General features: G+C 36.8%; 1 protein-coding gene across 9 annotated transcripts in view; it reads left to right on the forward strand.

Moving 5' to 3' along the window:
- PLS1 (plastin 1) overlaps nt 1–19,294 on the forward strand; it is a 42,460-nt gene extending 23,166 nt beyond the window's left edge. For 8 of the 9 annotated variants that reach the window (XM_038145757.1, XM_038145762.1, XM_038145756.1 and 5 more), the window contains exons 4-17: nt 479–608; nt 2,234–2,366; nt 3,242–3,323; nt 4,611–4,776; nt 4,872–5,014; nt 6,074–6,169; nt 7,440–7,635; nt 9,335–9,355; nt 12,605–12,683; nt 13,740–13,854; nt 14,581–14,714; nt 15,597–15,720; nt 17,760–17,884; nt 18,347–19,294. In XM_038145757.1, the coding sequence (XP_038001685.1) occupies nt 479–608; nt 2,234–2,366; nt 3,242–3,323; nt 4,611–4,776; nt 4,872–5,014; nt 6,074–6,169; nt 7,440–7,635; nt 9,335–9,355; nt 12,605–12,683; nt 13,740–13,854; nt 14,581–14,714; nt 15,597–15,720; nt 17,760–17,884; nt 18,347–18,482 (1,680 nt within the window). In that variant the 3' untranslated portion in view covers nt 18,483–19,294. The remainder of the gene's footprint in view (nt 1–478; nt 609–2,233; nt 2,367–3,241; nt 3,324–4,610; nt 4,777–4,871; nt 5,015–6,073; nt 6,170–7,439; nt 7,636–9,334; nt 9,356–12,604; nt 12,684–13,739; nt 13,855–14,580; nt 14,715–15,596; nt 15,721–17,759; nt 17,885–18,346) is intronic. The other variant, XM_038145763.1, reaches the window with a different exon arrangement.
- The last annotated feature ends 1,040 nt before the right edge of the window (nt 19,295–20,334 follow it).

Here is a 20,334-nt window from a genome sequence, read left to right on the forward strand (position 1 = left end):
AGTATTTGGGCAAACCTAGGACATACTAATATATCCAATGTGGTTTACATTGCAGGCAGATGGAAAATGGTATTAGCTTGATAAAGGAATGTTTAACTGTCATGTTATAACCTTTTACATGCAAAGCATGCAGGGAAATAAATGGGAAAAATATACTATCATCATCAAAAATGTGTGTATCTTTAGTTGTGTTCTTCAGTTTACCAAAATATCTATGGGAAAATTGTGTAGATATTTGTATGTCTATTTTTTTTAGATAGCATGGCTTAATAGAGGTATTCACTGTGGAATAATATGTTAGATATCCAGTAGAGATATAGATATCCAATCAACAATTATTTCTTTTTAGAACAGAATTCATTATAAATATCAAAGAAATTCGGTCAGATAAACTGCTGACACTAGACTACTTACATGATTTAACAGTTATTTGAAGGTACAATCAATCACAAAATGCTTTCTATTTTTTTAATTTCAGATAATTCAGGAATTGAAAAGCAAAGATGTTAGCAAATCTTTCCGAAAATCAATAAACAAAAAGCAAGGTATTACAGCAATTGGAGGAACATCAGCAATATCTAGTGAGGGGACACAGCACTCTTACTCAGGTAAGAAATAATTAAACGTGGGCAAATTATCCATGGAGGATGACTCTTTGAATTTGTACTACAGATAAAACAGAGCCTAACTGGAAACTGCTGGCAGTAAAAGCAAATTAACACAGCAAAAGCATGTGGAGTAAGTGTGGGTGATAGTTTATTAGCTCTGTTTAGTTGTTCCTTGGTTTCACTCCTAGTTGCCCTTGGAGGCAAGTTGGGCATCTGTGTGGGAGCAAAAGAGGAAATAGCCCCTTTGGCATGCTTCTAGTAAAGCTAGTCAAGTTTTTGCCTTCATTATATGCTAATGGACTCTTATTCCTATATTCAGATAAAAATAATGAATGAATCCTCATTTTCATTTCCACAGTGTTAACTAACATGAACTAAAACCCCACTAACAAACCACCACATATCCTTTCTGGGTGGACTGCCCTCCTCAGCTGTCTCTGCTTTATGGAATTACTCACTTGTACATGGCTTTTGCATAAACTGTGTCACACTGAAGAAGCTGCTTTTAATATTTGATCTGTTTCTTTCTACCTCCCTCTGCTGCATGTAATTTAAGTTGGTAATTGTGCCTAATTGCATTGCAGCTCCTGGCCAGAGTGTGAACCACCTTCTAGGATCATATTGCAATCAGCAATATTGCAACTTTTTTGATTGACTTAAGTGTAGAATTTGTGTCATTCCAGATTGTGTTAAGGTTCTCTATATGAGGAAAATTTCCTTTGATTAACCAAAGGTGGCAATATCCTCTCTTTCAATAACATTCCAGCACCAGCTATACCTGGTACATCCTTAAAGCAGGGGATATGCTCCATCCCAAAGGATGTCTGTAGGGCATCAGAGGTGATTCTTTAGATGCAGTTTTATTTTTGGTGGAGAGAAAAAAACCCCACTAGAGCACAATTCACCTGACCTGGCCTTAGCAGGCGTCTCGTTTATGATGAGGTGAAGTGTGCTCTAGAATTTCACATCGTTTCCCACTGACAATGAAAGAAGTGTAGTGAGTCAGATGAACACCTTCTTGAGGTGAGGTGGATACCGCCTGTACTGTTTGGAAATTTGGATACTGAGACTTGATTGACTGTTATCCAAATAAGCTTTCTTAGATACATAGTAATAAATTATGCACTGAATATGAAAGAGAATTTAAAACTGAGAGATTAAACTTCTTAAGTTTCTCAAAGCTAAAGGCAGCACAGCAGTTCAGATCAGTCTCAAAAGGCTGCCAGTCTCTGAAGTCCAGCAGAAGGCTGAATGAAGCACTGCATTTTAAACAAACAGTGCATGGAGTAAGATTGTGCATATTTCAGATGAGACATTTTCCCCTCTTCTTTGTAATTGCTGAAAAACTAAATTTGAAGTCAGCCTTGAGGGCACCTTCTCTAAGATGTTCCTATGATATTTATGTTATCCTTCAGAAAATCAAGAGATGCTTAGAGGGTGCAATGGGAGAAAGGTCAATCTGTACTTACCATTTTTTGTGTTCTTTCTCTATGGTCTGATTTTAATAACTGACCTCTGTGAAATTAAGGGGTTTTGTTGCAGATGAACCTCTTTGACCCAAGTATGCTGTTACTAGTATGTCTTCATGGAAATGTTAATCTTTTATTTTAATGCTTTCTTTTCAGAGGAAGAAAAAGTTGCTTTTGTTAATTGGATAAATAAAGCTCTACAAGATGACCCAGACTGTAAGCACCTCCTACCCATGAACCCATCAGATGCCAGTCTGTTTAAATCCCTTGCAGATGGCATCCTTCTTTGGTGAGTCCAAGGCTATGAGAAGGAAATTAATCTCAAAATGCTGATCACAGTGACATGAATTAGAAAACTTCAGACAGGCGTTAACATCAAGACCCCACTCTTAAATATTTCACTTGTTTGCCCATAGAAATGTGATTTTTAGCATATTTTGTGACTCTGTGCATATGTTATAGAAGCAGTTTTCCACTTCAGACCCATAATTTTACATGCCAGATATGTGCAGGCTGTTTATAAAGGAGATAATTAGACAGTTCATAAATTCATTACTTGAAATAATTAAAAAACTTGACTGTTTTAAATATTTTTAAAAGTTAGTAATTGTTGTCATTAAATCATGGGGTATCAGGAACAGAAATCTGAATTAAATCCATGGCAAAACAGAGGGCATATAGTAGGTCCTTAAACTTCAGTCTGCTGTAACTTTCTAGTTAAAGTGGATTATTGGTACTTACTCACACACCATGGTAACAAGGGATTAGCTGTTAGTATTGATGTGAATTAGTCTTTGAGATCCATGGAGATACAAGGTACTACAGAAATGCAGTGCAGAAATACACTGATTATGCTGCAGTTTTTCAGTAGAGACCATTTAAGTTACTTTGGTTTAAAGTTTTAATCTCAGGAACTTTCTTTGACAGTTACAGATATGATCTATTAATTATAAAAGGAAGATGCAATATATTATCTGGGGCATTCTGAATGAATATGCAATTATTTAATGGGGGAGACGAGATTCAGACAATGGTTTTGTTGTTTGTTTTTTTTTAATCTTGTCAGAAATGTTTGCAGCTAGTTGAGTGTTAGTAGTTTATAACCAAATCATATATTTTCTGAGAAATGGAAGTTTGAATAAACTCTTGACTTTTCTTTCTTAGCAAAATGATCAACTTTTCACAACCAGATACAATTGATGAGAGGGCTATTAATAAGAAAAAACTCACTCCTTTCACCATTTCTGTAAGTACTGCATGGATAGGAATTTGCCACAGACAAAAAAGTAAAGTATTTTTCTGTTTTCATGACAGTTCTCTTGGTGGAGAAAAAAAATTTTAAATCATATGTAATAAAAAAATCCTGAAGCATGAGATTGTATTTTCTAATTAACTCTACTGTATTCTCCTATTTCTTAGATGGTTTACAGAAAAACTAGTTTTTTCTTGTTTTCTCCAATTCTTTCCCTATTAGCTATTTTTGTTTTGCCTTAGTGAGTACTGAAGAAAGTAATTTTAGACTTTGAGTGGATGGCCAGGTTGCATTTTAGCCATGCAGAAAGTATCTGCATGCCTGTATATTCTGTGATAGGATGATGCACTTTCAATGCTGGAGAGTAGCTTTTACAGAGGATGAGGAGATCTATTTTAATTGTGTATGAAGTCATGGAAAAGTTCGACAGAAACAGTTTTTAAGAACTTAGTTTGAGTTTAAGAAAACGGGTCTTGAAAGGGAAGTAGATCCATAAATTACCAATCCAGTGAGAAAAAGCTGCTGATAAAAACCTCAGTTAAATGGCAGACTTCATTTTCGGCAGTGATGTTAGAATATGAAAAGTTAAACCACACTATGTTCTAAATCCTCCATGTGGGTTTTGTAATCGCTGCTTATTTTTAAAAAATTTGTCAGCAAAGATGATACTGCATGTGTTGATGTTGCCTCTGTAGATAGTGAAATATGACACAAGAAAATAGTAACACTGATGAGAGCTGCCAGCTATTTTTACTTGGAATCTTTGTCAGTATCTCTGACAATCACTAGCTTTACTTTGAGTGTCAGGGTTTTGAATTGTCTTGATTTTCTTATGCTCTTCATTCAGTTACGTTTTAACAATTGCTTGAATAAATGTGTAAGATTTAAGATGGGATGACAGTGATGTCAGTGGTATCCTGCACAGGAGTCCATGCAGGAATTCCATATGAACATGTTTTTTTCAGGATCAAGCCTCTGATATTTTGTTTAATTTGTGTAACTTATGCTTAGGAATTGCAAAAAATATTTTGATTAAAGTATTCCTCAGGAATCCAAGCTGCAGAAGGTGGCCCACAATTTTTTGGTGGGTCCATATTAAACATTGCTGTTGTTTTAATTAAATTTTGCTAAGATGCAAGGTAGTTCACAAAAAACTTCCAGAATGCAGTTCTCCATTGGAAGCCATTGAACTAATGCATTATTTCTTTCAAAGTTTAATATGAACAATTTTACTAAAACACACAATCTCCCAAGTTTGTTAAATGATGATATTCCAAATAGGAAAACTTAAACCTGGCTCTGAACTCAGCTTCTGCCATTGGCTGCACGGTTGTCAATATTGGATCACAAGATTTACAAGAAGGGAAACCACACTTGGTGTTGGGACTCTTGTGGCAGATCATTAAAGTTGGCCTTTTTGCTGATATTGAGATCTCCAGAAATGAAGGTAAGAGTAACGCCAGGTATAGCAATGCCAGCCACTTGGAATTAGCTCACACCACAATAGCAGTGATTTCAGCTTTCTTTCAAACTTGCTTTTAGCTCTTATTGCCTTGCTAAATGAAGGGGAAGAGCTGGATCAGTTAATGAAGCTTTCCCCAGAAGACCTCTTGCTGCGCTGGGTGAATTACCATCTGGCCAATGCAGGGTGGCAGAAAATCAGTAACTTCAGCCAAGACATTAAGGTATGTAGTTATTTCTTCTCATAACTGAACACAGTGGTATTAAAACACACAGTGCATAGAAAATCGTTGTCAGAAGAATTTATATACGATAGCAATCTGCTTTATCTGACTGCATTATCTCCTGCATTTTTCAGCATTGAAAGAGCATTATTTTGATCTCTTCTATCCTATTTAGTTGCTCATCCCCTGTATATATATATATCACAGTGCAAAGTGAACATTTCCAACAAGCTGATAGTCAGGGAAGTTCTGATGTTGTTAGATATCAATTAGAGTTATTTAGGATCATTTGCACCACTTTACTAGCTGCCTTATAACTGCCAGTCCCTGCTTTGCTGGTGTGTCAGCTGACAACAACAGGGGCTGACAGCTTCCTTGGGGCAGGTGGCAGAGCTGCATAATTCTCTCTTCAGTCACTCTGCAAAGGCAGGCAGAGCATTGTAGTAGCCCAGCTGAGGAGACAACACAGCAACTTCTTAAAACTGAAAGCAAAGCAGGAAGATTTTCTTAGGGTGGTTAGACCTCCTTTCATTGGAGAAAACCGTGTTCTTAATTTTAAGCAAGTTACATATTTTCAAATGCTACCAAGAAGGCTGTTACTAAAGCAGAGTGGAACTCAGGTTTTATATGAATACTGCTGCTATGATAAAAAAAAATTATATGGTGTTTAAAAGAAGTAGTAAATACTTCTAGGACTAGTAGGGGTTTATTTTTTCTTCTTGTTTGTTACTGCAAAATTGATCCTTTCTGTGGGTGACCACATAAATTTGCCCTGAATATCTTAATTACAACAGTCTAGTTAATATTTGGCAGAATAAATTTAACTAGCATTGTCCAGAATAATTAGTAGATATTCCTTTTCTCTGTCATCTGGCTAAGTCAGTTCTATGTGAAACAGGGTAGTAAAATGGCTGTATGACCATACCATATTCCCTGAAACTAGACTGCTGTATATTTGACTCCTATGGCTTTTGGATTGGACTATTAGAGTAATAAATATCTAGGAAAGGCTACATACTTGCTGCTTTTTTTTTTTTAATATTGCACGGTTTGTTTTAGGATTCAAGAGCATACTACCATCTGTTAAATCAGATTGCACCCAAAGGAGATGACCTTGAACAATTGCCTATTAAAATTGACTTTACAGGATTTCATGTAAGTATGCAGAAATGTAAAAATAGACTGGAATTATCTGAGACCTCTGTGTATGTATCGAACATTCTGGTTACCAGATGATCTCTGAATCCTCTTCTGTTTCCTAAGGTGTGCAAAAACTCGGCCAGATTCCTCAGTGTTACAAAAGCTTAAATGAGCAAAAACTTGAGTAAGTTCTGCAGTGCTGCTGAAACAGGATAATGCATCCTGCAGTCAAAAGTTTGGCGCTGTGTTTCACTTGGAGTGAAAGTGTAGTGTATATTGATGTTCAGTTGGGTAAAACAACATAAATATTACAGCATGCTGCTCAGTTCTCCTCTTCTGGAATTCTGACAAGAAAGAATAGACTTCACAAACCTTTGTTCCTTCCTCTAACCAAATAGCATTTAGAAATAACATTTGAGCCCTTCCAATAACCAGCAGCAAAGTGTGGCATCCATCAAGCTTTAAGTTGTAAAGGGACAGGGGGTCTAAAACTAGCCTACATTGGTGTGGAAACACTTGTCTAAGCTGCTTCATAATGCCTGTTGGAAGGATTATTCTGGGAGTGCATTTGCTACAAAGTTGAACTGCGTGCCTGAGATACGTATATATTGATCAAAATCTACAGTAGAATCTCGTTATTCATTATAATCATGAAACCCATGTGCAAGGTTGTTTTCTTACATGCTTTAGTTCTCTTAGATTCCTTGTTTGCTTTGTTTGCTCTTGTTTGGGATTTTCTGAGTGAGAAAGAGTAGAAGCAAATTTTTTCCATGTAATTTCCTACAGTTCATATGATCAGATTTTGTAATGAACCAGTATATTACTAATAAAGACTAACAAACAAAACATAAGTTGCCAACTTATGATGATTAAGAGAAAAAATATGAAAAGGACAGCAAGTTGGGAGCATTCAAACTCTTACTGATGGTTTTGGGCATCATCTGGAATTACTTGAGAATATCAGTTTAAAGCAGTGATGGTGAACCTTTGGTACGTGTAGGAGGATATACAATATGGGAATCAACAGCCTGGAAATGGAAATAGAATCTCTGCACTCCTGGCTGCAGTTGCTGTGATTCCTGAGGAATGCTCTGCTGACAGCCACAGATGTGAAGGACAGTAGAAGGCAGAAGGAATTGTCATGGGCTGTAGGAGCTAGCTCAGGCACTGGCAGAATGAGGGACGAACTGACATGGGTCATTTAAAGATTTCCCTACCTGATGATTCAGTAAAATCTAGTACTAGACTTAATTGTAAATTAACTTTTGTTTGTTTTTCTTTTTAGGATAAAAATGACTTGAGGAGGGCTGAATACATGCTCCAACAGGCAGATAAATTGGGCTGCAGACAGTTTGTAACTCCAGCTGATGTGGTTGCAGGCAACCCTAAGCTCAATTTGGCTTTTGTTGCAAATCTCTTTAACACATATCCAGCCCTGCACAAGCCTGACAATTCATCTTATGATCTCAATTTATTAGAAGGTACTCAACTTTTTAAGCATATGGAAGAGAAGAATATTAGTAGATTCTACTTAGGATTTCCTTCTAGGTTGTGATGTAGGATCCCTATGTACTGGTGCCTGTGTTTACTTACTAGCAGCCAATGTAAGCCCTAGTAGAAAACCCCAGTAGTGTATATTGTTCACTTGTGTTAGCCTGACCAAATGGTTATTCCTGAATAACCTTCTGTCATCCATTTGCAGGAGCAAAAACTGTCCTCCTACTTTCCTTTCAGTTTCCTGTGCTTCCTTCCAGGCTGTTTATATTTGAGCTGATGTACAAATCCTAGCTTTTCTTTGCAGTGCTATATTATGCAACTGAAATAGTCTTCAAAAGTATTTTTCACATAGTACATTTATATATGTGTGTGTGTATGTTTGTTGCCTTTTAAAATAGGAATTTTTTTTTTTTTTAAAAAGGCTTCTGTATCAGCAGCCTACATAAATCTATTGCATCAACAGCCTGTATAGATCCTGTCATAGCAGGAATTTGGTCTTTAACTGTATGGTTCAGATCTCTAATGCCAGAGATAAAGGGATAATGGGTAACAATCTTTGGCTGTTAGACCAGCTAATTGGTCTGTGGACCAGCTAATCTAGGATAATGGAATGGCTCCTGCCAGTGTATTTCACAGTTGTTCACTGATCTCAAAGGAGTGTGAGAATCAGGGGTGCTGCACTCAGGAGAATCATCAGCAATGTTCACATAGTCCTCTGCACTGCCTTCTCGTGCCTTCCTCTTACTGTTCCTATCAGGTTTCCTTTCCATCTAGGTGAGTCCATCTTCCTTTGCTCCTGTTTTTTCATGATTTGTCTGTGCTGCTGCATCCCTGTGTCACAAATCTTGTATCGCTCAGAGCATTCCTGTTTCAGGCTTCTTGCTTTTCTCGCTTCAGCTGGGTGCCAACTGTGATGTGATAGAGGTTGTAGAGCACAGGACATTGTCTTCCCTTTTCAGCTGTGATATCCCCAGTCACTGCAGTCCCTGTTGGCCAGGACAAATGACTCAAGGAAAGGTCTGCTCTTCCTCCGCTTCAGTTTTGTTAGAAATGTCAGCTCTTGGAAATGTATACAGGAGCTGTGTGGAGGTGGAATATGTTCAGTTCAGCTTCTCTGCTCTGAAGATAAAATTGCTGGTGTGATTTGAAGTACTGAAAACTTGGTTAAATTTGGAAGAGTTTTCAATGGCATGAGAAAAAAAACCAGTTGAATTAGTTTCTGGACTTAACTGAAACATTTAGATGGTGCTGAAAGTTTCAGCCAAACCAGTTAAAAAAGTTATAATCAACTGAATGCTAGACTGTGATTTTGTAATTATAAATACTGGCCAAATTTAACTTACTATTTACAGTATTTATTTAAAAGATGGTTAATCATGCCAATGTTATCTGTTCAAAGAAAAGTAGATGACTCCTTTTTGCCCTCAAATAATAATTCCTGTGGTGTCAAGTAGATCTAAACCATCAAAATAGTTATTTCAGCCCAAAGACAATGTTGTTAATGTTTCTTTTTCCTGTTAATGTATTGTTTGTTTTCCATTAAGTCCTGTGTTTATACTGATGTTTTCTCAAGCTAGTGATATAAAATATGACATTGATTTCTTTATAGTTTCATCATAGATTGTCTGTTGAAATCTGACTCATAATTTATAATGCTTTCCTGTTTTGCTTCATGAAATGCAGATTTGACCCCTCCTAATGTAGGTACTGTATTTAGTACTTTTCTGTACTCCATAAAAGTGTTTATTCTACAATTTTTCTTTATTTTTTTTCCCTATTGTTTAATCATCTCTGTCCTTTTCTGGTTGATTTTTTGCATTGTTCTTACATTTTTCTATTGTTTTAATATGCCATCATAAGTAAAAGAGAAGGAAAAAACCCCACAGCCTATAAAATGAGGGCAAGAGTTGCAGTAAGTCAAATGCCATACAGGTATTTTGGAGGGTTTAGCCAGTAAGGGCTTTCCACGAACTGAGATGTCGAGCTGTAGGCATGTGTGGGTGAGTAGAGCTTCCTGAAAGTTTTCGTTTTCCTGCATAAATTCCATCCTTTCAGGGACTGTCCCACCTGATCAGCATGGTGTGGCTGTCCTCTTCAGTTTAAGACCGTTAATGCTGTGCATAGACCGACATCTGCCCTGATAATACGTCTGGTGATGTGCGCTGAAATACGGAGAGCGTCTCTCAGGAATCCTGACATAGCAAAATGAGTGTTTGGTATTGTGTGGGGGTGGAGAGGGCAGTCCTGAGCTCAGGTATTGCACCACCTTTGCTGCTGATCCAAGAGCCCCTCTCTTGTGGGGAAAGCAGCAGTTTGGAGTCAAAGTCATGAGGAAGGCTGAGTTCTTGGGGGGAGGAAGAGGAGGGACTTGTGTCCTCCCACTTTTCCTCCACTGTAGATGTTTGTGCTGTTGCTTAGATTACTGGCAGCCTTCATGGCTGTCACCTAAAGAGGGTTAGGTACTCCCCCTCAGGCTGGCTGAACTTGGGGTGCAACTGTATCTTGAGCTCAGTTGTGTTCAGAGATAATCTTAGATTTATTTGGAGCTCTTTGGATTTTTGATCCCCTCCCTATGGCTACTCTCCACTCAGTTCCACAGTGTAATGATCTCAAAAAAGAGATGGCAATAAATATAAAGGATACTACCAAATTTGCTCCTCTCTCTTTTGTGTAGCTCTGCCCCCTTTCTGCAGTTTTCCAATGATTTTGGCTATCTGCTGCACCACTCAGCAGAAGATATGCTCCTGATAGGATCACAAGGTATATTTTGAATAAAAGAATAGAGAGAAAAACTGGTCAGTTCTCAGCCATCTGGAAAACTTATGAACACTCATGTATTGCATGATAAAGGGATTTGTTTAGAGTGGCATATTAAATATAATATGCTGGGTTTAGTTCCTGGACTCCCACTTTCCAAAAGAGTCCTGCCCAGCTTGCATGCTCTTGCTCCTGCTTGGCTACTTTGGATTCTCCTGACAATGTTAAGCAAGCATTTTAAAATCCTCAGTCTGAGTGCAGTTGCTGAGTATCTGTTCTTGTGGCTATGCTGTTTTGTAAGAGTTCACTAAATAACCTTGATACTGTCTTTGTAATGGACAAGTGTTCCTGAAAGCACTTTGCAGTCAGTATTGTAGGTACTGCAAATCAACTCAAAGCTCAGTAACCATAAAATCATTTTAAAAAACACAAGGTACTTGCTTCAAAATACTATAATCTCAAAGATATTCTTTATAAAGTTAAATTATATATCATTCTTGAATTATGATTGTTTTTCCAGTGGAAGAACTGATATTTTTAATAGCTTTGTCACAAAGTGTGATCTTTAAAATTTTAATGTGGCAAGAAATATGTGAAACAAAGCTGTCTGATGACCTTGCAGAATAGTATTTTTCTTTCTTCTGTTTCATCAGTGGCTCTGTGGTTATTTTTAAAGTAAATATTTGAAACAAACACTAATTCGAATTGCATATGAAAAAAATCGTAATTAAGAAACCATATCAGTAAGATGAATATCAACTATTTCATAATAATTGGAAAGGAAAGAACCTGGTAAGGTGGCTGAAACTTAAAAATAAAATTTACTCTGTTAGAAACTGTAAACTACAGCTGAAATTTCTGAAGTCCAGAGCTTTTTGTATAAAAGGGTAAGAGACCTAGATTAAAATGGTAGCTTCTGTCTAAAAATCAATGTTATGACATAGGTCTAGGCATGAAAAGATAATGTTAAAGAGATTTTCTTTCTAGTCTGATGATAAATACATGTTTACACAGTAGCTTCATTTTACAAAGATATTCATTATTCTCTAGTCAGCCTAGAACTGCAGAACTAAATGAGACAGTTGTCATGCTATATAGACCTCATCAGACAAACATGGTACTGTTACCATCTAAGGAGCAAACAAAAACAGCAGAGAAAAATCTTGCTTAGATATTTGTGCTTCAGTCTGGAGAAATCTGCCCTTTCATTGTTTGGTGAGGTTTTCTCCCTCCTCAGTGTTGTCACTGTTTTCTTAACTGGATTATCAACCCAGGGGAACAAAGTGATGAGGTTATTCCAAGCTCACATATTCAGGCTAAATATTTTCTCAAATGCTCCTCTTTGATGCAAGAGAAAGGAGCTTATGCAGCACTGATTCACATGTAGATGGCTACAGAGATGTTGTTAAAATTTAGGTAGTGTTATATGTAAAACATTACATATGAAATACATATGAAAATTAATGAATTATTTCAAGCTGTAACTTTATAGAGAAAGAGAGTTAGGTTAGCACTCATGATTGCAATAATAAAAGCAATCTATTTCAGGAAAGTGAAGGTTGGGATTTACTTCCTAATGAATTTTCTGCAGTTCTTGTTAGTAGAAATGCTGGTTAAAACTGTGAGGATAACTGGCCCCCTCGGCAGTATAAATAGCTTCACAAAGTTAACCAATACAACACTGCCTCTCCACATTTTCAGTGCAAAGAACTAAAAAAAAAGGAAATCTGTTGCTTTGGGGAGGCCCTTTGCAAATTAATACTGTCAAATTCTGTGAGGGGAGAGTGGAGTTGTAGTGCCTCGTGTGTTAGTACTGACTTTTAATAAAAAGATATTTCTCTCAAACTGTTGAATGCAGTTCCACTCATTTTCGTTTCAGGAAATTATTATTAATCATCTCCATGATATATTAATTATGTGAAATATAACAAAAAAATATTTCTGTATTTTATCAAATTGTATTTACTCAGATAAATGTAGTCTAATAATACTACTCCCTGTAGTCCCCCTGCCCTGTGCCCAGAACTGAGTGAATCTGAATTGGATAGGATTGCCTTGTAGTATAGACTATTGTTTGGGAAATTATGAACTCTTTTTGGGGTGGGGGGGGTGGTGAGGGATATGAAAAGCATTTAAACATTGCTTATTAAAGTGTTTTCTCCAATAACTTATATAGAATTGTATTTGTCACCATAGGAGAAAGTAAAGAAGAAAGGACTTTCAGAAACTGGATGAATTCACTGGGTGTGAGCCCATATGTTAATCATTTATACAGGTAAGATTTTTTAAAAAAGAATCATTTGACTTCCCGTGGATGACAGGGGAAGAAAGAAGGAAAGAAGAGGGGGAAGCTGTATTTCTGCTAGAATAGTGATTTCCAGGTTTCCTCTTCCAAACTGGTCTGTAGGACCGCGTTAAGCAGTATCTGACTCAAATGCTCAAGTCATAATCTAGATAGACTAGAAAACCTAAGAAGGTTTAAATCTTCCCCTCTCACTCACTTGTACATTGAATTATGCTTTTTTAAAAGTTGAGATAATTGTGTTTTATGATGTATAGTTTTTATTTTTTCAGTAGACTGTACGAAGCTCTGCAGTGTAGTATTTCCTCAGATGAAGGGCTTTATAACAAGCTTTTTAGTTACTTCTGGTCACTTTCAAATTATGCCAGAAGTTGATTCAAATTCTGTCACTAAAAGATGAGATTGAGGGAGCAAATGGGAACACCTACATATATGTATATTTACTAATTGATTTCATTATTTCAGTTTTCTTATCTCTGCAAAGTGATCTGTAGGTAGCTTAACATGGAGAATTTCATTTATTAAGTAGCTGGTGGGAATTATCAGTAATGCAACATATAATGGGAAAAGAATACTTTTCCTACTATTCTTCTTTTGCAAGATAAATTCATTAGTTTTGATTATTCTTCAGCAAAATACATCTGTAGGCATCTGCAGATAAAGTATGAGTATTTAACATTTGGGAAAGTCCTTAGAGAACTAAAACTAGATCAATAAATTAAAACTCTTTTAACAGCTATTTTGCCTATGCCTGCCTTATGAAAGTAATTATTTAATTGAAGCCAGGGACTGAGATTGATTCAGTAAGATTTGTGAAACTAATAAAATTAAATGCAGAATTTGGTGTATATAATTGCAGGAAGCAAGCAATGGAATGTAGACCAGTTTCTTTACGGAACAGCACCAACTTTTATTTAAGTGTCTGGAATTTTTCAGCAACTTAATTACACTGTGAGAAGTCTCAAGTACTTACTTCCATTGTCAATCTGTGCTTTTGTGCTGAAACCCGTTGTTTTGCTCTTGGTTTAGTGACCTTTCTGATGCTTTAATCATCTTCCAACTGTACGACATGACGCGTGTTCCGGTTGACTGGAGCCACGTCAACAAACCTCCTTACTCACTGCTCGGTGGCAACATGAAGAAGGTGGGTGATGCTCTGGGAGGCAGCCCAGCTTCACTGGCTCCCATTGTGCTCATGGCAGTCTGTCTTGTCGAGATTTCTGTGCTACTGAGACAGTCCTGGGAGAATAAAAAGGAAAACCTATTTTTCAGATGTTATCCCAAAGAATAAATAGCAGTTATAGCACATATCACCTTAGTTTCTAAATGTGGGCACCTTTTAGCAATATTTAATTTATGGCCTGATTTGGCTCTCTAAGTGAAAGCTTCAGGCCTGACGTGGCTGTTGATGCTGGATGCTCCTGTACTGTGAGGCATTTCCTCCCAGAGCAATTTTATATGCTGCCCAGAGGATTTGGGCAAGACTTGCAGAATCCAAGCTTTCACATAGTTTTGTGGTTGTTGTGAAGCCTGAAAAGTAGAGGATAAAAATTATTGCCTGTTTAAGAAGAACACATTTCATTATCTTTCAAAGTATAGTTTTGATATAAATACATTTTATTCACTACCTTAGTGGAAACTCGGTTTTCTCAAATGGGGAAAAAATTATCATTGGAATCTTGCAATTGCATTTATAGTAAAAACGGTGTTATTTTAATCACAGTGTAGCTAAACTGGCGATCTTTTCTAGCTTCAGATCTCATTGTAGGTAACAGTAAGCCAAATTAATTTCAAACACACATAGATTATATGTCTGTATTGCAGAAATATTCATATGTTTTCATTATTTGCACACAAAATTTCTTTTTAGATTGAAAATTGCAATTATGCAGTAGAACTTGGGAAGACAAAAGCCAAATTCTCACTGGTTGGTATTGCTGGACACGATCTAAATGAGGGTAATCCAACTCTGACTTTGGCTTTGGTATGGCAGCTGATGAGAAGGTAAGTCAGGCAGTGTATGATACATGTGTATGTATGTGTCTGTGCATGTGAGTCTGTAAACCAAGGCAAATTAAGGGGAATGTTCAGATCAACCAACTGGTATTGTAGAGAGCAATCTCTAAATATCCCTGTTCTCAAAGAAAAAATTGTATATGTGTTTTGTAGTTTTACATACTGTGCAGTGATTGAAACCACAATTTATAATGACAATTAAAACCTTATAAACTAGAAACTGTGACTAAAATTATAGATCCTGCAGCAAATAAAAAGTCCTCAACTTATTTCATGTTGATTCCATATATCTTTCTGGAAGTAGAGAGTAATTTAAATATTTGTAAAACCCAAGGAAGTGGTGATACACACACTATAGAGTTAAAAGGGTAAAAAATTGTAGGCCATCACAACTTACATAAGTATCATCAAATCAAAATCTTGCTACTGTATTGAGGAAGTAAAAAATTACTCTAAAGTGATTTGATTAAGGAGTGTTTTATTGCATTTTTTCCTCAAATTAGTTTTCTTAGACCTATCCCAAAACACTTGGTGGTTTTTGTTCTCAGACTGCTGTGATTCAGTTTTTTTTCCCCACTAGGATGGTAGGCAGTCATTTAAACTTATGAAGTATAATTTATTAGGATGTACTGAGTAAACAAATGCATGAAGATGTTGCCATGAATATTATGAGCTTTGGGATATTATTTTATTCAGTAACCACTGAAAAAGTGATTTCAAGTACTATGTAGTTTGTAAGGTAAGGGTACCTTATGAAGAGTACTTAGCATTGTTACTGTGATGAAGTAATATTTTACCTTTGCTTATAGCTTTGTAAGAAAAGTTGAGTTCTACCACTCATTTTAACTTGGGCTCCTGTCTTTATTGAAGGTATACTTTGAATGTACTATCTGATCTTGGAGAGGGCGAAAAAGTAAATGATGAAATTATTATTAAGTGGGTGAATCAGACACTTGCAAAAGCAAATAAGAAAACTTCAATTACAAGTTTCAAGGTAATCAATTTTATTTACTTTTCTTTCCATATATAAAAAGACCTGGGATTTTTAACCTGATCTGTTAATGATTTGGTTTTAACAGCGGCTCTCCCATCTGCTAGCAAAATTGTTCATGGAAATATTTCTGACAGTCTTTGAATCTTCAAAAGTATTTTACAGATCTATTGACAAATAAAAGGAATTACAGTAGCTAAAGTAAGATACAAAACAATAAGTCCAGAAACAAAGAAAAGAGAAAGAACTTTAAACTTTCAAAGGAGCTTCTGTCTGAAGTTACCAGTCTTTGGGCCTGGCATGTCGTATATTTTCCAGGGTTTTGGATATAGGCACTCTCATGCTCGTACAAGCAAGAAAAACGATTTTGGAAATACCGGGGGCAGATGATCACTTCTCCTAGGAGCTGGTTAAAAGGATGTTCTCACGTGTGATAGAGCCGGGAGAGGGAGCCCAGGGTAACCAGCGACACCTTGTGTCATCCCTGGCACTGCTGATGTGCAGCAGGCCGGGGGAAAACAGGAGCTGTTCCCGTCCAGCATAAAAGAACACACTGATAAAGGAAGCTTTCCTTCCACATTATTTAAGTGTTCAAAACGAAAGAAGCCATATGTGTGTCAGGTGTGTTATTCTGTGTGACTCTCTTGCTCTAGAAATGGCTGATTAGTAATTGCACACAAATGTAACATTCTGGTACAGGTTCACTTTATAACCTGAAACAGTTATGTCTGGTCTGTGATTCAAAACAGGAGGACATAGCAAGTTAAATGTTTGAGAGTTCACTATGTTAAGAATTTTAATTAGGTAAGCATTATTAATCAAAAAAATTAAGTAAAAATATTTAGTTTTTGCTTTAGAAGGTAACTCGAGCCTTCTCTCTGAGACGTTGCTTCTCTTATTTCTACATAAATTGTTATAATGGTGGTATTAAATGAGCTAAAAGTATGACAAGAATCTGTCCCAATATCTTGCCTTTGGTATGCCTGTGTATTTGGGGGTACACTGGTTGTGTTTTTAAGGTCATTCAAATGGTGTTTTTAAGATAATTCAACTGATGGTTGACCAATAAAGATAAGGTAAAGTGACACTATTCAGTATTCGTTTTTTTACTACTAAATTTTTACAACATTTGTATGAATACTGCCTTTCACTGTTTGGGTTTTGGGGTTACTATGGCAAGCAGACCGTAGAGAATGCAGAAGTGCCTTATATTTCACTGTGGACTGTGAGAGCCAAGTTCTGTTGTATTGCCATTAGTTCAAACAGTAAAAATTATAAAGGTGCACTTATGATCTTGGGGACTCCATGCATTTAATGCCTTGAAGCAGAATTATGTTAGTATTTTTAGATGTATAATTAGTGATGGCTCTGTGGAACTTCCCTGAATTGGCAGTCCTAGTTCTGACCTGGTGACAAAGGCAGCTGTGTCCCGTGGCTGTGCTCAGCCACTGCAGGGCCTGAGCCAGCCTGACGGGCACTGCCTGTGCTTGCTTTGGCATCAGCAGCTCCTGCTCTGACACTTGGGATGGAATGATTGCAGCAACAGGACTTGCTCTTTTAAGAACCTCTCTGTATTAAATATGAAACACAGGCTGCTCACACTAGCTCAGCATACCATCTGAGTTGAAATACTATAGAAAGAGTGAGCCATAAACTACTGGAGAAAAGAGTTCTATGGCAAGAAAACAAGGAAAATATATGTATGGGAGCCTGTAAGGATCTTCTTGGTGTCTTGAAAGGCTGGTCCTTGAACTTAAGTCAAAATTCCCTTCCTTCCTTAGGGCTTTAGGAGGGAAATTTGATGAAATAAATTTAAACTATTTGTGCAGTAATGATACCAGCACAATGAACATTATAATACTCATTGTAGGAAAGAACATTAGAATTCATAAAAGGTTAGGAAAACCTTCACACTATGAAGTAAGAAAACAGGCTTCTGTCTTTCAGTATGCATGCAAGATGTGCTGTAGGGTTTTTTGCATTTTGAAGATGTAATAATCAAAGCAGATTGCTTAAACTAATCCTGAGTCCTTTTCTTTTAGGACAGATCAATTAGCACTAGCTTACCTGTCCTAGATTTAATAGATGCCATTGCACCAAAAGCAGTTCGTCCAGAAATGGTCAAGAGAGAAGACCTTTCTTACCAAGACAAATTGAATAATGCCAAGTAAGTTTTAAATGAATGCTTCATATATTCCTGAAATGCAGGAAATGCATGAATTCACAGTGCAATGAATGATTTACTGATTTGTCAGGAGAAAGATAACACTAATATTAATTGATTTTTTGGAATAGAATAGAAATTCTAATATTATTTATTTTTATAGTTTATATAAAATATGAAGTCAAATTCACAGCTGATATGACCTACCACCACTGCACTGTAATTGGTTTCTTAATAGTTTGCCATACCTCATACTGTTTTTGACCAAAATAAATGCTTTGATAACCAGTAGTAAAACATCTGCCAGTACATGCTTTCTTCACAATAATGTCCATTTTCTAGTAGAGCCTAAGTACTGTGAAACAGGCATATCCTGCTATTAAAATCTGGTTTTGCTGTTGTGAATTTTGACGTATTGGTAGAAGCCAGAAAAATAACAGTATTTGTTTTCTCTTGTTTTCCCAGGTATGCCATTTCAGTTGCTCGAAAAATTGGTGCTCGTATTTACGCTCTCCCAGATGATCTGGTTGAAGTGAAGCCAAAAATGGTGATGACAGTGTTTGCATGTTTGATGGGAAGAGGACTGAACAGAATAAAATAATGCAGACATACAATATAACTTTCTGCCATGTTAAGCACAATGAATGCCTCGCAGTTTACAGAGCTCTGAAACTTAGTATGAGAAAAATTGTATGCACAAATATCAATTATCTTTTAATAATGTGTTTATATTAGTTAATTTTCTTCAGTTACATCACACATGAATTATTTATGGCTAATACCATTTTCAGAACACATTCACTAACAAATTAACATCATAGATTTGTATTGCTTGGAAAAACCCGTATGAATCAAGCTTCATTTGTATTAGTTTCCATAGCACTGTGAGAACCTGCGTTGTTTTACATATGTTGTTTCAGGACCAGTTATGAAACACTGTTTGATTTTTGTGGGTGTTACTTACATGTAGTCATACAAGTCTGAAGGTGCATTCCAGTCCTGTTGGATTGGACTTCAAACTGCACAGAAATTATCATCCTTGCCTTATTCTTGGAGAGCTTAACTCTTATTGGAGCCAGTGAGAGTCTTGTCATTGACTTCAGAGCAAGCAAAGGCCTATGATAATGTCTGGTAACTTATGAATACTGATTAAAATGATGAAACTTTTTTGTGGGAATTATCTTTAAATATATGTAGTAGTTTTGTTCTGTAACGTAGCAGAAACTTTTACAAACTATGTTGTATGAGAAAACCAGCAATAGAAAGCAAAACTGTCCTGTCATTAGTAGGTCTGCATATGTGCTAAGTTTTGCAGTTGGACTAAACAGCTGTTGCTTGAGTTTTTTTAACCTTTTCATAAAATACTGTATTAAGAAAACAATAAAGAGCTGGCTAGTCCACTATGGAATTTCACATTACTGTATTGCATTTCCTTATATAGAATTCCTTTGATTTTTCTAAAATGTGTATCATGGGTGCAGAGGTTTTGTGTAGAAAGACCGGTGCATTGTCTGGATGAAATGAAATCCACAAATTTTTTTCTAAGTAATTTTAAAGTAACTATTTGTACTCCTTTTTCATCAGCTGTAAATTTTCACGTATCAAGCTGGAGCTGGACATTTAATGAAGTTGTTACCAAAAGCCAAACAATAAGAAAACTAAATCAAAATTAAAGATATTATTTTCTTAAGTATGAAGCTTCTACTTTCTCTTAGGTCCTGAAGCCAGTCCTAAGTATGGCAGAACAGGAGAATCCTGATGAGCAAGCAATTGGACTAAGTTTTATATCTTCACTATCTTGCACACAATATAGCAATATTGAGGGATGCATCCATCCAGTTTCTATTATATAATGGGATAATGGAGACTGAAGGGAATTAAGTTCTTGGATTTGAAGCCATTAGCTTCTGCCTGTTTACTGGTTTGCATTGTTGGGACAAGATTTGATTTACTTGGTTTCTGTTCCCAGTCCAAGATGATGACAGAGCTTTTTACAGGATTTGAGTTCTGGTGACACTCAGTCCAAGTCCTCATTCAGGAGAGGCTAAATGGAGACTAACTTAGTCTCTATACTGTAAGAATAAGTTATCCTTATTAAATTATAGAATCCTTAAGTACTGTATTTACCTGCCAGACACTTAGTGTCTAACTCCATAAAGGCCCCTATTTCCTGTTTTATAATCTATTGCTGTAAGTGTCCAGAAATACTTCAGAGTTGCTTTGAGGAAATTTTCATGGGCAACCCTCTGATGCTGTGATGAGCAGGGCCGCAGTTACTGTAGCGTCTGGGAGAAAACAGATGTAAGGGCAAACGCCGTCCTGGTGCCTCCCCGGAGCTGCTGCAGCGCCTTCACGGGCAGCCTGTGGCCCCTGCCCGGCTGTGGGGAGGGGCAGGGCCGCGCTCGGAGCGGCGGCGGCGCCTCCGGGCCGCGGCCCCCGCGCTCCGCCCGCGC

The sequence above is a fragment of the Motacilla alba genome, chromosome 9 (genome assembly GCF_015832195.1).
Source record: "Motacilla alba alba isolate MOTALB_02 chromosome 9, Motacilla_alba_V1.0_pri, whole genome shotgun sequence".
Lineage (NCBI taxonomy): Eukaryota > Metazoa > Chordata > Aves > Passeriformes > Motacillidae > Motacilla > Motacilla alba.